Below are 15,076 nucleotides of genomic sequence, written 5' to 3'. Positions count from 1 at the left end.
ACCCATGCTGATATTTTGACATGCAGTCTGTAGCTCAATGAGAGCTGGTTACCCTTGACTCACATAAACAAATAAAGCTTTTAAATTTGATTGCTTCACAGGAAGTTTCAAAATTTCTTATAAATCTCATATGGAGCTATATGTATTTGAGGTAAAAGGGGATGTTCCTGTGTTTCTTGGGAGGAGGTCAGCTGTATGGAGAAGCAAATTCAAGATTGGAAAGACATTTTAGGTTTTTGTAACTCACTGTCTGCCAAGTACTGGTAACTATGAAATTAAATTAAAATGATCCACAAATTTGATCTTTTCTGAGGAAAACTCTTTGTGTCCTTCTGGGGACATGAAATGCTCCTGGATAGCATCACTGACTCTTCAAGTGCCACAGCTCTCTACTTCTTCCTTTGGGGATGTAATCCATGGACTAAAATATATTGGGATACTACTGTTTGAACTGCTATGTGAACTCATATGATTACAGTGAAAGAAGCATAAAGTTACAGGTTTTTGGAAGGAAAGTGGGATGGAAAGCACATAAGATGAAGACTTTCTAAAGGGAGATTAACGTAGTTCACTTAGTAACTAAAGGCGAAAGAGATCACAATTTGAGGGGTAGATTTCAAAATATTCAAAATCTGAGTCACACTTACAACTCTGTAATGTACCAGAAATTGAGAGGATAAGTTCTCCACAATTTGCATTTGAGGGCAATATTGCATATCAGACAAAAAACTCAGGATCTGGATTAATTACTAGGTAGGACTGTACGTATCACCATAGTAACTATCAAGTGGGCTATAGAGATAACATAATGATGGGTTTGGGAGGCAATTCCATTTTTCTGTGCATACATATTTGTGAAATTTGGAACAGATGTTTTACAGTGCTCAATATCTTTTAACAGAGGAAGAGACAAGTATATGAATCAAATCTGATAAACAATGGCTTGCACCTAGAAGCAACGAGGTCGGTGAGTGCTATTCTCTGTGTGAATGGCTGTTCTGAGAGCAGAGCTTCCCCTGTGGGATTAGAGAAGCTGGATATATGAATTCACTGTAAGATTTCTCTCCCGTCAAGAAAAAAAGGCCACCTTTCTTGTTAGCAGTGTCTTTAGCAATGTCTTTAGCTGTTAGCAGTGTTTGCTTGGAGCTTGGAAGATAAAAATTACTGTCTGTACCCTGCAGAGAGGTATTTCCTGTACTCTGGCTGTGTAGTAGAGGTGGGAAGCCAGTGTGTGTTTGGTGCAGAATGCCCCTGCCAGAAGAGCAGTGCAGGGCTCCTGCACATGACCCTGCTTCTTGCAAGGCCTGGCACTGTGCAAGTGGTTCTGTTGTGTGTTTTGTGTATTTTGGGCTGCGATGTCACCTGCAGGCAGTTCAAGAGCACTGTGGTAATGCACACCAGCTGCCAGAGCTGCTGTCTCTGTCAGGGAGGGTTAGAGCCCCTCTGAATCCCTTCTCTTTCTTCCTGCCCTGCAGGAATGGCTGCAGTGCACTGTCTGTGTCTCCCTCTCCAGGACAATCACAACCAGTCTAAATTTGTTGTTGTTTGGTAGTCTATAGTGAGCTCTAGAAATGGTTGCTTTGCCCCTTCCTCCCAAATTAGACTCAAAATCTATGGCAGCACAGTATTTATTTGTCTGCAGTGAGGGCTCCTGCTGCATGTACAAGAATACAGCCTGGTTCTTCACATTCATAAGAAAGTAAATGCTTGCTGTCTGAAAGGCTGTTGCAGACCTGGTGCCATACTTACACATTGCAGTCTTCAATAGTTCTGCTGTGATTGTGACTGAAAAACATTTGAAACTAGACATTTTCCCACGCTAGATGAGATATCTGACCAGTGTTCCTGAGCCAATGAGCTCCATAAGGAAATTTAATGTGGCTGACACTCGCTAATGCACGGCAGCAGTAGGTCAAGAGATGTGTAGACAGGAGGCAGGAGTGCCTGTCAGGGTTCCCAATGTATACTGCTGCTGGTTTGGGTATTCCACTGGGAACAAATATTCCTTGTGCTGTCTTTTTCAGCAGTTTCATCTAATTTCCCTTTCTCTCTCTCCATTTTCTCTTGGAAGCTTGGAATTCTTGTTGCCCAGGAGCACCCATGAGTGCCTACCTGCTGCCATCACTCTGGGGTTGTAACTGAGCTGCTGGGGAGTCACTGGCAGCTCCAGAGCCATGTCAAATTACAAGTAAAAGGAGTCCTAATGACCGTGTATGGGGAAAGTGTTACATCTAAATTGCTTTGTAAAATACTTTGCAGAGATGTAAACGTTAAGCATTAAGAGAACCTTTAACTGTCCCTTTTTATATACCTTTTTATGCCTTCATCTGCCTGAGTGTTTCCTCATATCAGTGCTTTTACAGAAGTCAATGATATATTTGCTGGGATGGACAATGAATATAACTTTGAGTAGGTTATCTATGAGCTGTAAAGAGAATGAAAATTCTAGATAGTTCAAGAATTGCTAAAATGAAAATTTCTTTGCTTGCATACTTATTTTCAATATTCTTTCATCTCAGGTTTTGGATGAGAAACTTATTTTTGTGAAAGTGCATGCGCCTTGGGAAGTGCTGTGCACGTACGCTGAGGTTATGCACATCAAATTGCCTCTGCAACACAATGACCTGAAAACCCGAGACTCAGCTTTCAACTGGTTCAGTAGATTCTTCAGGGTGGATGAAAATATCATCAAACCTGAGCAAGAGTTTTTCACTGCCCCTTTTCAAAAGGAACATTTGTCCAACTTCTATATCCAAGACAAAGACACATTTTTCAATCCTGCAACTAGAAGCCGAATTGTAAGTCTATGGAGTATTTCTAGCATTTACTCTTAAAAATAAACTGTTCCTTTTATCAAATCACTGTAATTACCTTCACTAAAACATCTTAAAAAATTAAAAATGTTTGGGATGCAAGAGTGTAATTTATGAAATAGCCTGGGCAATCCAGAGGGAAAACTTTAGTGACATTTGTCTTATTTCTCTTTCACCTGAATTTAAAGGAGGGATTTGAATGGTTTGTATACCCTGTGCAATTAATTTTGTCTACACTGCTTACTCTTTCCTGACTTGATTGTATGCTGAGACAGGTATAGCTGTACATGATTTCTTTCAGGTTGCAAGGACACAAAAACATTTTTTTAAATTTCAGGTTCATTTTATCCTGTCCCGTGTGGAGTATGCAACAAAAAATAATGTGAAAAAGTTTGGCATTAACAAATTACTGGACACTGGAATCTACAAAGCAGCATTTCCCCTCCACGATGTAAGTCTGGTGCTTGTAACTAAAACACAGTTTAATAAAGAGGTCTGAACTATATCTAGAATTCTGAACTATATCTAGATACATATATCCTCTACATATATATATATATATAAGGATACATGATATTCATTGCCTTATTCCTGGACTGGTATTATACACACAGAAGATTAAGATGTGGCTTTGCTAGAGATTTTCTTCCAAAGTTCTGTTGGTTAAAAATATATTTCTATAAATGAAAAGCAATATATTTCACTTGAGAGTTTTGAAACTTGTATTCTCTGGGAGATGTATTTCAGTAAAGCACCTGGACTGAGAGATAGTTCCCATGACACACTGCATTATCAGTCCTAAATCAATGTTTCATTACTATGCAATTTTCCAATATTAAAATTCCTATTGACATTGTTGATAGAGATGTAGACTACAAATCTCATTTTAGGGTGTGTGAAAGTCTTGCACAGTTAGGAATAGTCCCTTAGTTCCCAAACTACATACGTGCATGAGGCTCAGGTTTCTAAAAGAGGACTCTGCCCAGCCAGGCACTACCTCACAGGTGTTGTCAGAATCTTGCAGAGAAAAGCTTAACTGGTTTCAATTTCACCTCGCAATAATAACAAATCCAGCTTTTGCAGCTACACCTCTGAAGCTTTTTAAATTATGTAATTTGAATAATATTATGTAATAATAATAATTATATAATTTTAAAATATATAATTTGAATTTTTGTTTGTTCATCATAAGCAAACAAAAAATCGTAGTCTTAAAAATTAATCCTCAGTATCTGTTCTGTTTTGATGACTTGAAGAAAAGTCTGAGGGAGGTGGTTAAGGCTGCCACATGTTCATCCAACAGGAGCCAGCCACATGCTTAAGTATATCTATCAGAGAAGCTGAGGTTTTTCCTTAGTAGTTTTATATACTAAGACTAGCAATAGCACAAAAAAAAAATCAAGGAGAAAAGATCAGATTTCAGAATACTTGACAAAGAAAAAACTCCATGTGAGGCTGTGAATGCAAAGTGAGCAAAGACTGAGGACTGTTTTTCTGTATTCTATCTATTGCATAACCACAGCATCCCAACTTGTCCCTCTCAGAGCCACCATTCTGTATCCAAGGTGTGTTCTGTCAAGGAGACGTTGAGAACATGGGAGGTCAGGAATGATAACAGCTTGGACTTGGCTTAAAATATTTAGGAGGCCTCCAAGGTTTTCAAAGTTTTTAAGGCAGAATCAAGACAAACCATTTTTCTTGTAAGTAATCAAAGCTTTACAGAATAGAATTAATATAATTTGTGACTAGCCATTTTTAAGCTTTCCTTTTAAAGATTTAAAACCTGCCTTGCAGATTATTTCTATCATGTAATGGGGAATTTGGACTCAGTATGACTAGTAATTAATGACTATCTTTTTATACACTTGAAATTATACATCACAGCTATGCTGAAAATGAAAAGTAGCAAACATCACTCATCTTGTTGCATCACAGATGAATGGAAAAATGTCTGAAATTAAACAGGTTTTATTGAAATAGGCTTTTAAATAGCCTACCAAGAAATACAAAGATTATCTCCACATGAACTCTCTTTTAAATTTAAAACAGAGGCTAGAGGCCCTGGATTTTGCCCTCAGTCTTTCCAGCCTGTATTCTGGTACAGTATTATTTTGAAGCAAAGCATGTGTAGTATGTTAAAGCTACTTAAAATCCATTTTAATTCAGTCCTGTTCTCTAATTAGAATGGATCCTTTTTTATTTTCTATTTCTAAGTGCCAAGACACTGACATGTGCTTAGATTAAGTTCATGATGAGTCTGTTATTTTCAGCTCACATATGTACAACATTTACTTTAGCATTCAGTGCCTTTCTGACAATCTTCTATCCTGAATCCTGGTGTGCTCTCAGAGCTGCTGCTCCTTTTCCTGGCTTGCAGTAAGGCTGTCTAAAAGGCTACTCCAGACTACCTCTATGGTGTAGAGGTCATCTGCAGAGATGAGAGATGAGCTGCACTGGTTAGATTTGGGTGATATCTTCTCATGCTTGTTCTATTTTGCAGTCAAGTTTTAGGCACCCATCAACTGATCCCAACTGCCCAAGTGAACGGTATCTCCTCTACAGAGAATGGGCTCATCCTAAAAACATTTTCAAACTGCAACCTCTGGATTTCATCAGGTTGGTTTAACTGGCACTGGACTAATGCAGGGAGAATGAGAAATCTACATAATAGGCCTGGTTTTGGGCAAGTCAAAGAGACACAGGTCAGTTCTGAGGGAAGATACATACACCCAGATCAGCTCATGCACAGGAGCATAATTTGAGATTGGTTTCATGATGAGCTGATTTATGAAAAGGCAACCACTTAAAATTCTTCTTTGAAATGTATGATATTTTCTCTTTTCCCTTTCCCCCCCCCCCCCCCCCCCCCCCTCCATTTCTATGCTTTTACAAAAGCATGCAATACTACTGCAGTCCTAAAGTTCAAGCTGGAGGACTATTACAATATGGGCTGGCATAAAATGCGTGAAATTAAGAGCCATTTGAAACAGAAATGCAGATCTACTTGCTTCAGGAAAAAAAAATCACCTTTCTCCTCCACAGGAAATACTATGGAGAGAAAATTGGCATCTACTTTGCTTGGCTGGGCTTTTACACAAATATGCTGACTGTGGCTGCAGTTGTAGGAGTTGGCTGTTTTCTGTATGGATGCCTGACAAAGGACAACTGCACCTGGAGGTACCTGACCAGGCCTGGTTTAATATCACGTGCAATTTTGGTCAGTCCTGTACACAAGGGGACAGTGCAGGGTTTGCAAGACACTGCTTAATGAAGGGGGCAAAATTAAAGGGCCTGAGAACAGCTACCCTGATGGATTTGAAGGCAAAAGCATAAAATATTAGATAAATAATGGATATCCATGGACCATTACAGTGATAGACATCAAGGAGTTTGCTGTTTCATAATTTTATTTGTATTTTGCATAAGGTTCACCATACCTAGTGTAGAAACACAAAGAAAAGAGCAATAGTCAGAAGTCAATACAAATTGCCATAAGACAAAATTTTCACTGTGGTAATCCTTAAACTGGACGTCCAAAGATGTTAAAAATTTCTTTCCTCTCATTTGGGAAAATATAGGAAGAGCAACAGCACAGGGGCCTTCAGCTGCTTAGTATACCTTGGAAGGCAAGGCATAGCCATGACACAGATTCTCTCATTGGAACACAGCAAAATTCAATCATTGCCAAATGACCTAGGATAAAAAAAAATGATGGCATTGTGTCAAAGGACCTACAGGCCGTCAAGTTGTATACCCCCTCCTGGAATGGTGTTCATAATCCATGCTGAAGGGCTATTCCACAGCTCCATTCCATGCCAAATTTGTACCCATTTAGCTTTTTGCCAGTATTATAATCTAGTTAAACAGCTCAGCTCCCTCTCTGGTGTTTAGCCCCCTGATGTATGAAAGCAATGCGTAGATGATATGTAGAAAGTATGATGTTACCTTTCAGCCTCCACCATGCTGAGCTAGTATGTATGAGATGGCAGCTCCTTTGCCATCTCTAAGGAGACAGATCTGTGAACCACTGTGACAGCTGCCCTCTGCACAAGTTTCAGTCTGATCCTGTTTAGAAGACCACAGAGACTAGGTAGTCCTTTGGACTCTGCAGCTATTCCTTGTTCTGCTAGGCAGTGCTGCTCTTCCTTCTCCCTTCAGACTTGCTACAACAGCATGTGTGAGAATGCAACTGTGGGTTTCCTACTGAGGACTCTGAGATCTTTTAAGAGATGTTTTATTTTTAGTGTGGGCAGTTTTGAGAATTACCACCACATACACGGGATGGAAATTGTTTTCCTCATGTGTCATCCATTTTTGAGAAGAGGGCTATGAATGGAAATGGGGATATGTTGCCAGAGCAGGGGGTGGGGGTGGAATTCTTGAGTGCAGATCACTGGTAAATTATTTCTTAATTCCCTGAGATTACTGCACTGTCTTCATGTGTGAAAAAGGACTAAAGAATTTAGTGTTGGTGAGTGACTGACTAGTTTTGTTTTTAGCCAAGAAGTATGTGACCCCAACATAGGAGGTAATATCATAATGTGCCCTCAGTGTGATAAAGTATGTACCTACTGGAACCTCAACATCACTTGTGAATCATCCAAGGTAACTATATTTACAGCCTGTAGACACACTTTTGAACTGTAGTTGCATTTTCTCTAGAACTACATATAAAATAATATTGGTCCTCCATTAATGTCCTGCAGAACTGCTAAAAATGTGCAAATAGGTATTCCTTTTGATACAGTGACTCAACTTCAAAAAGTGAAAGCAACAGCATTAATTGCTCCACTTTGATCTAAGATTAAAAAAATTAAAATTTTATTTCACATAGCTGCTGATATTTGATGAGAATAAAATGTTATTTTAATTGAAAATTGGTTTCATTTGGGGGTACTTCTTTTTGAGGGAAGGGAAGATTCAGTTAAAGCCTTGATTCAGTAGCTCTGAATCAATTTTGCTAAGGAAACATTTAAAGCTTGTTTTGACATTTCTAATTTCTGCCTCCTCCCTGCGTGAAGAAGTTATCTGGATCTATGCCTTGAATTTGATCCATGTTGCCAAGGAGAAGATGGGTACCAGGAGAGGCTGGTGTTGGCTGTGACACAGCCGTGTCCTGTTGTCTGCTCTTTATTCTGGTCAAAAAGAACCTTGCTTTCTTTCCCCACTACCTTGTCTCACTAAGCTAATATTAGCCTTTCATCATTCTTCTCTGTAGACTCAATCCCAAAACTGTGATTTTTCAACTAATCATCAAAAATATTTTGCCCAACTTTAATGTGTTGCATCAGCACACTTACATGGTAAAAGAAATAAGAATGCAGGGAAAGGGCTATGATGAGAAAAAAAAATTGAGATAGTGACCACAGAGGTATTTCATCAGAGTGTGGTTTTACTAACTAACTTATTTGTTATCCTGCTTATGAGAACCAGATGTGTCCATGGCCTTAATGGCTGTACTAAAGATCCATAATTCTATACTGAGTTCCCAGACCAGAAGCACTGTTTTTCCTCTTAGTATGCAACAGATGGAAGAAAGTTTGATAGCACACCATTTTACTATACCCCATAATGCATATATGGCTTTTATTTTTTGTTCTCAATTTTGCGTTTAATTTCCTTCATTTACTGGAGAGTGGTGTGCATGGACAGAAGTTGAGGAAACACTTATCCACAAGGGTTGTTTATGAAACTACATAAAAACTGAAAATCAACATTTTCAGTAAGCAGCTTCTGGGTTCTGTTCTGAGTTGGTGCAGAAGAATAAAAATGGTCAGTTATATTTTAAGACTTTTTTTCCTTTTCCACTTTTCCAGAAACTCTGTATCTTTGATAGCTTTGGAACACTGGTGTTTGCAGTATTTATGGGAATATGGGGTAAGTAGATTTCAACAACTGTGGTTTGTTATCTAATTTTGGCCTAGCCTCCAGCATCAGCCAAGAAAACATGGATAAATTTGCACTGACTTCATTTGCTAGCACTTGGGAATTCATTGGAAAGTAGTTCCATAGAAAACAAGCACATTCACAGGAGTTCATCATAAGCAAACAAAAAATCGTAGTCTTAAAAATTAGTCTTCAGTATCTGTTCTGTTTTGATGACTTGAAGAAAAGTCTGAGGGAGGTAGTTAAGGCTGCCACATGTTCATCCAGCAGGAGCCAGCCACATGCTTAAGTGTATCTGTCAGAGGAGCTAGGGTTTTTCCCAAAGACATGGAGATGCTTGTGCTATTGATAGCTGTGTAACTGCACAATGCAATTGAAAAATAGTAATTTGTTATATTTCCCAGGATTTTTTTTCCTTATGCTTTTGTTTAAGAAGCAGATTGTAGAAAGTGTAGTAGGTAAAAGACTAGATTTGTCTTTTAGCAGAGAAAATGTGTATGAAACCAGGATGTTTCCTACAGGTAAAAACACTTGGTGCTATATTCAAGGGATTAGGCAAGGTTTATTTTCCTAGAATTTTATTTATAAATTTATTTTATTCATATTAGCAGCTTTATTAACTGGCTTTTATTGCAGTGTCTTATCTGGTAATTACAGAAGTAAGTTCCATGTTAGGTCTGTATACAGGCTGCTATAGAGAATGTATCTCATGTAATATTTTGAATTCATATATATACTGACAAAAATGCAAAATTTGCTTTCTTTGTAAAACATACCTTATTTTTATTTCCCTATGATGACCTGAAGTGCTTCAAAATAACTCCAGCTTTAAAGAAATGTAAGGTGAAATTTAAAATTTCAAAGAGAGGTTTTCTTCCAAAACATATGCCAAAAGTCAAAATACCAGCAGGGAATTTACTAAATTGAAAGTTATTAGAAGTTTGATACTAATGTAATCTTCTCCCATCATGTCAAGAGTTAATTTACTGTCAGTGTAGTTTTTAATTAAAACTGTGCTTCCTGTTTTGAAGAATGGTTCCAGGAGCAATAATTACAAAGTTAAGTTCATGGTTATAGAAATGGCTGCAAGGTCTACTAATGTTCTTGTTATAAGTCCACTATATAAAGAGGTGAATTATATTACAGAAATTCAACCAAAATTGTACTGAATCCAAATGACCCATGGTCCTGATATAATTTCAGCTTTAATTTTCATCTTGCTCTATTAATTTTTTAGACCTCTTTGTCCAAAACAATTAAAATTAACATTAGACTCTTAGATATATTATTGCATCATTATCATCAGTACACTTTTAATAAGTGCATATTTTCTTGTGTGCATTTCCTACAAAAATCTTAAAGCACTATAAAACACCAGGGAATTTGGCCTCAGGAGTTAGCCTTTTTTATACATGAATGCTCTGCCAATTCTCCCTTTGATGGTAACACTAGATTAGCAAAGGTCATGAAGAGGCAGCTTTCACTTCACTTGCTGCCATTCCTGGATCCCCTCCCTGAGCAAGATCAGTTAAACCAAAAAATGTTCTCCCATGGAGGCACTTCTCAGACCTTGGTGACACAGCTTCAGAGGCAGAATACCTGGGCCAGCCTGAAGGGGGGTGTTGGGAGACACATGAAAGGGGAAACCACTCAATATGATGTGAAATGACTGCTTTGATCTTCTGATTCTGAAATGTCATTTGTTTCCACTGTTGAAACAATCTTGCTTCAAAATGAAAGGAAAATGGCAAATCTAGTAGGTGCTCTTTTCCTGCTCTGAAAGACACAGCTTGGCTAGCAGGGGGCTGGGAGAGCTGTCCCTGTGTTATGTGCCCTTCTGCCACAGTTAGCACTTGAGGCTATCACCGCAGGAGGAGTCCCTGCACTTCTGGGTTCTCCAGCAACAGCTGAATTTGCAGCTGGAACAAATCCGTACAGCCTGTAGATTCCTGTGATTTGGGCTGGGCAGCAATTAGAGGTTTATGGAATACTAATGTCCTTGCTCTGCAGGAGAAAGCAGATGAGACCCTCTGGTCTGCTGCTTGTAATGTCCTTGCTGCTTCTAAGCATGAAGGAGTGGAGAAGTCCTTGTGAAAGAGGCCCTTGAATAATCAGGGGAGCAGGGTTTTCTGGAGTTATGCCTGTTTGCAGATGCCAAGGTCATCTCACAGCCCAGCCCATGGAGTTTCTTGGGTTTTAAATGTTTCTCTTTGGGATTTTTCAACCACACCTGATTTTAGACATAACCTTTAATGTTTGGACTTATAACTGCATGCCGCTGAGATTTCATCATTCAGAATGAGGGGCCAAACTAGCAAAAGAAAACCCCAGTTTTAAGGTTAATTACTCACAGACAATGAGAGCAATGAGAGTGCAGTGATTGGATACTACTCCACCTGGAAACAGTGCTGCAGAGCCACACCACTCCTTTAATCTGAGCCTGCAACCTTTTCAATAATGAAGCATCCAGGTGTGCCAGGGAGCGTGGTACTGACACCCAGCATCCTGAGCTCCTCCCAGCCTTCCCATCTGTCATAGACTCTGCTGCCAGATCTGCCTGTGTAGTGTCTTGGGACAAGGTAAAAAGTTTGGCTGGATTCGTGTTTAGCCGTTACCACTTAGGCATCTGTGTACATGATCCCTCAGCACTTCCAGCTGTGGGAGCACAGTCCAGGGAAACAGCTGGCCCAGCCCAGGGAGTTTCTAAGCTCCGTGACATACAAAAGACATGCAGACTCCAGGTTTGTGCTAGCAGAGGAGGAAAGACAGCTGTATTTAAGCAGTTTTACCTGAACAAGCATTGTTTTTGTAGCCTGCAAATTGATAACTTGTCTACACAAAAACTGCAGTGTGAATGAGCATGAGCTCTTCCCTGTTATAATTTTTAGCATACTAAATTTAATTTTTCTAGAAGTCCTGCATTTTCCAGCATTTTGTCTTCACCTATCCAAACAACTTAATTTCTTCAGCATCCCATGCTAAACTGTTTCAAAGCAGTCTGTAATATGAAATCTAAAGTGCTCATATTTTGGCCTTAGCCAGAAAGAAAATACATAGATAAAGTATATACATTCTTTAGCATGTGATTACACCACCATTTACCTCAGGTTTCTCTTATATTAAAATACATATACATCCAAAAGCATAATTGCATAAAGGGGTAGATCCATTTGCATTAGCCAATAAAGGTTTTATTCCATCTGTCTGTGAAAAGTTGTATGGAATACTGAGCCATGTGTTACAGCCCAGAGGAGTCAAGCAGTATCCAGTACTCACTTGGTATTGCTCATTTTGTCTGTCATTTGGATAGTTACTCTTTTTTTGGAGTTTTGGAAGCGGCGGCAGGCTGAACTGGAGTATGAATGGGACACAGTTGAGTTCTTAGAGCAAGAAGAGCAAGTTCGCCCAGAATACGAAGCTCGCTGCACTCATGTCGTGATGAATGAAATCACGCAGGTAAAGGACTATTTTGATAACTGGTGATGATTACTGCTATAGGCACACTGTGAGCAGACACTATGAAATGGTGAATCAGGACTGGAGCTTTATAAATCAGCAGTGCCTCAAATTGATAAGCTGGCCTGAAAACAGTGACTTGATAAAGTACAGATGCAGAGAGAGGGAATTGATATCTAACTGAAAGCACTTTAAAGTAGTTGCCTATTTGAGGACCTTGCGTTGCTGAGGTTCTTCTGTCTTAAACAGAAGTAGACATCATCCCCAGCTTAGAAGACTAAGTCTACTTTATTAAATCCCCCAAGAAATTATTAAGTGTTGCTACCAGAGGCCAGGATCGCAGAGCATTTGCTATCTTTGCCTAGGAATGCATCAGGAAAAAAGGGTGAATAGAGGGAAATGTTGCATTATTATATATGATGCCAAGAATGTTTTTTTAACTGAAGATGTTTCTGTTTGAAACATGTATAAATAGCTATTGTTGCTAAGTGCATATGGATGAAATTATGATTAATAACAACAAACTTGCAGAGACAAGGACAAACCTCATTTCAATGACAGAGGATTCATATTTATGAGGATCTTAGTATAGATTTCTATTTATTATACATCTGAGAAGCTTTAGCTTTGGCAGCTTACTCAAGTTCTGTTTCACTTTTTATTATTCTCTGTCAATAGATTACTCTGTCTTTTATCTAATCATTTGCACTGCTTTCACATTCCATCCATGTTATACTAATGTTTATTATAGGGCACCTGTAAAGTTTCAAAATTAACTGCCATAGTTGAGACTATCCTATATAGATCTTTTTATATCTTGTACTATCAAAAAACTCATTCTGTTTAAAAGCTTATAAACCTGTGCCACCTTGAATATATAAAGTCATAGCTAGAAAGTCCCTTTCAGACAGCTCAAAGAGTGAAGAATATGCTAAAATATTTTATTTCAATCCTCAGTGATTCTTTAAAGACTCAGTGAATTTTCACAGTACCACACTGAGGTAGTCATTTGGGGAAGCCATCCCATTGTTCGTATGGAATACATTGAGAAATACAGAGATGAAGGACCAAAATTTTAGTGCCTGCTAAATTTAGTCATTGAAGTTTGAAAAATAATGACCTCAGCCTGGAAGGATGGGTCCATTCAAAAGGACTATGCACCCTGTCATGGCTGCAGTCAATAAGATCTTAGAACCCTCTACCTCTATGGAAGTCATTTCATCTTAGAAGAGGCAGCAAAAAAAGACACCTGTAATCAGGCAGGACTTCTGAACTAATGAATAAATATTGAGTTTCCATGAAACAAAAAGGTACTTTTTTCCTTTCTTTCTGCCCTCAGTATAATAAAGAGTTTAATTGGAGCACACAAAAAAAAAAAAAAAAAAAAAAAAAATAAAAGAAGATTGTGTGCATCCTTGATCTATTTCTTAATCTTTTACAGCAAGAAGAACATGTGCCATACACTGCATGTGGGAAGTGCGTACGGATGACGTTCTGTACAAGTGCCATCTTCTTCTGGGTAAAGTTCTGCTCTTATTCTTTCCCCTCATAAATTCACTTTTCTAGTAAGTGTCTAAAAAAATTATACTCCTGAACAGAACAAATATGAGAGTGGAACAGGTTTGGTTGGAGTTCCATCTCATGCATAAATCAAGCCTGTAAGGCATGGGATATAGATCCATATGGAGAATGTAGCTGTAGTCACCCAATACTCATTAGCATACAGTATCAAAATATCCTGCAGCTGTAGCTTGTGAATTATGTTTGTGAAGGTGGTCCATTGGTTTTTCCCTCATTATTTTAAGACAAATGTCTTTGCTTTTAGTGGCACGGTAATGGGAAGACTTTGGTTTATATGCTCTCCTCTCTGTGAGTTTCTGTCTGATATGTTCCAGCTGTGTTCTTCCATATTGTGTCTCACAGTCCATGACCTCTTTCAGGTTTTGTGTTTCACCTAACAGAGCAAAGCTGGGTGCTTTTTAATCTTCCAGAGCTGCTACTTTAATTAAAAGTAAACCTTGAAAGCGGTCCAGTCAACCATGACACAACACACTAGCAGGCCCAGAGAGATTGCCTTGAAAAGCTCTGTGTTTTAGCATGCTGCAAGTCCTCCACATCTATAGCCCGAATAGCAGCTGGAAAAGACCTCATTCTCAGTGGTAGGATGCAGATAGGAAACAGAGTGATCTCTGGCAGCCCAGGAGAGCCTCAGAATTGACACATTTGAAACACAAAGGAAAGAATACTGATTTGTAGTTGTATTTAAATGGCCAGACCTCATGTTGGAGGGAAGAAGTTTGTTCTGGGTTTGTCACTTGTGTTACTGCAGAGTTACTGTGTGCAGGGTCAGGGAGGGTAGTTCATGGCAATTTGCTGAGATAGTGAAAGAAAGATACACAGCCTGTGGACCTTAAACTGAATAATAGCAGCTAGAGAACCAGCAAGAAATAAAAGCAGGAAGAGAAGCAGAAAGAGGAGATGCCAAGCAAGATGGGGTATCTGGATCATTATTGCAACTCCTGCAGACTACATGACTTGGCTTAAAACTCTTCTATTCCTTTGAGGTATCTGTAGTCTGTAATAGTATCCTGTGGAAGACAAGATGCAGGCCTCTCCATAATCAATGTAGATTTGCTAGTATATATGCCATCCTGCCAATTGTCCAACATGAAGAGTTTTCTTGCATCGCATGTCTTGAGGTGCAAGATTTGATTACGCATCTCATTATATTGGCTTACATCAGTGCAAACCTTGGTATTAGTCATAAAACAGACCATCTCTTTTCTTTCCTGCAGATTTACTATGCTACATGAAAAAAGGCTTCTTTTATGGGTTCTCTATTTATTGCTTTGTATCTTATTTGATCATCCTCTTGCAATGGAATGACAGGCACAAAATTGCTTTCCTTTTGCCTATCATAA

General features: G+C 38.8%; 1 protein-coding gene across 1 annotated transcript in view; it reads left to right on the top strand.

The window, feature by feature from the left end:
- Nucleotides 1-15,076, top strand: part of ANO6 (anoctamin 6) — a 70,513-nt gene that overhangs the window by 41,607 nt on the left and 13,830 nt on the right. Inside the window, exons 4-12 of the mRNA XM_083859018.1 lie at nt 902-967; nt 2,520-2,798; nt 3,151-3,264; nt 5,314-5,429; nt 5,856-5,990; nt 7,313-7,418; nt 8,630-8,690; nt 12,010-12,155; nt 13,597-13,674. Coding sequence (XP_083715144.1) covers nt 902-967; nt 2,520-2,798; nt 3,151-3,264; nt 5,314-5,429; nt 5,856-5,990; nt 7,313-7,418; nt 8,630-8,690; nt 12,010-12,155; nt 13,597-13,674 — 1,101 coding nt within the window. The remainder of the gene's footprint in view (nt 1-901; nt 968-2,519; nt 2,799-3,150; nt 3,265-5,313; nt 5,430-5,855; nt 5,991-7,312; nt 7,419-8,629; nt 8,691-12,009; nt 12,156-13,596; nt 13,675-15,076) is intronic.

The sequence above is a fragment of the Zosterops lateralis genome (assembly GCF_965231275.1).
Source record: "Zosterops lateralis genome assembly, chromosome: 4".
Classification (NCBI taxonomy): domain Eukaryota; kingdom Metazoa; phylum Chordata; class Aves; order Passeriformes; family Zosteropidae; genus Zosterops; species Zosterops lateralis.
Note: the sequence above shows the minus strand (reverse complement) of the source record. Positions and strands in the feature narration are given on the sequence as shown.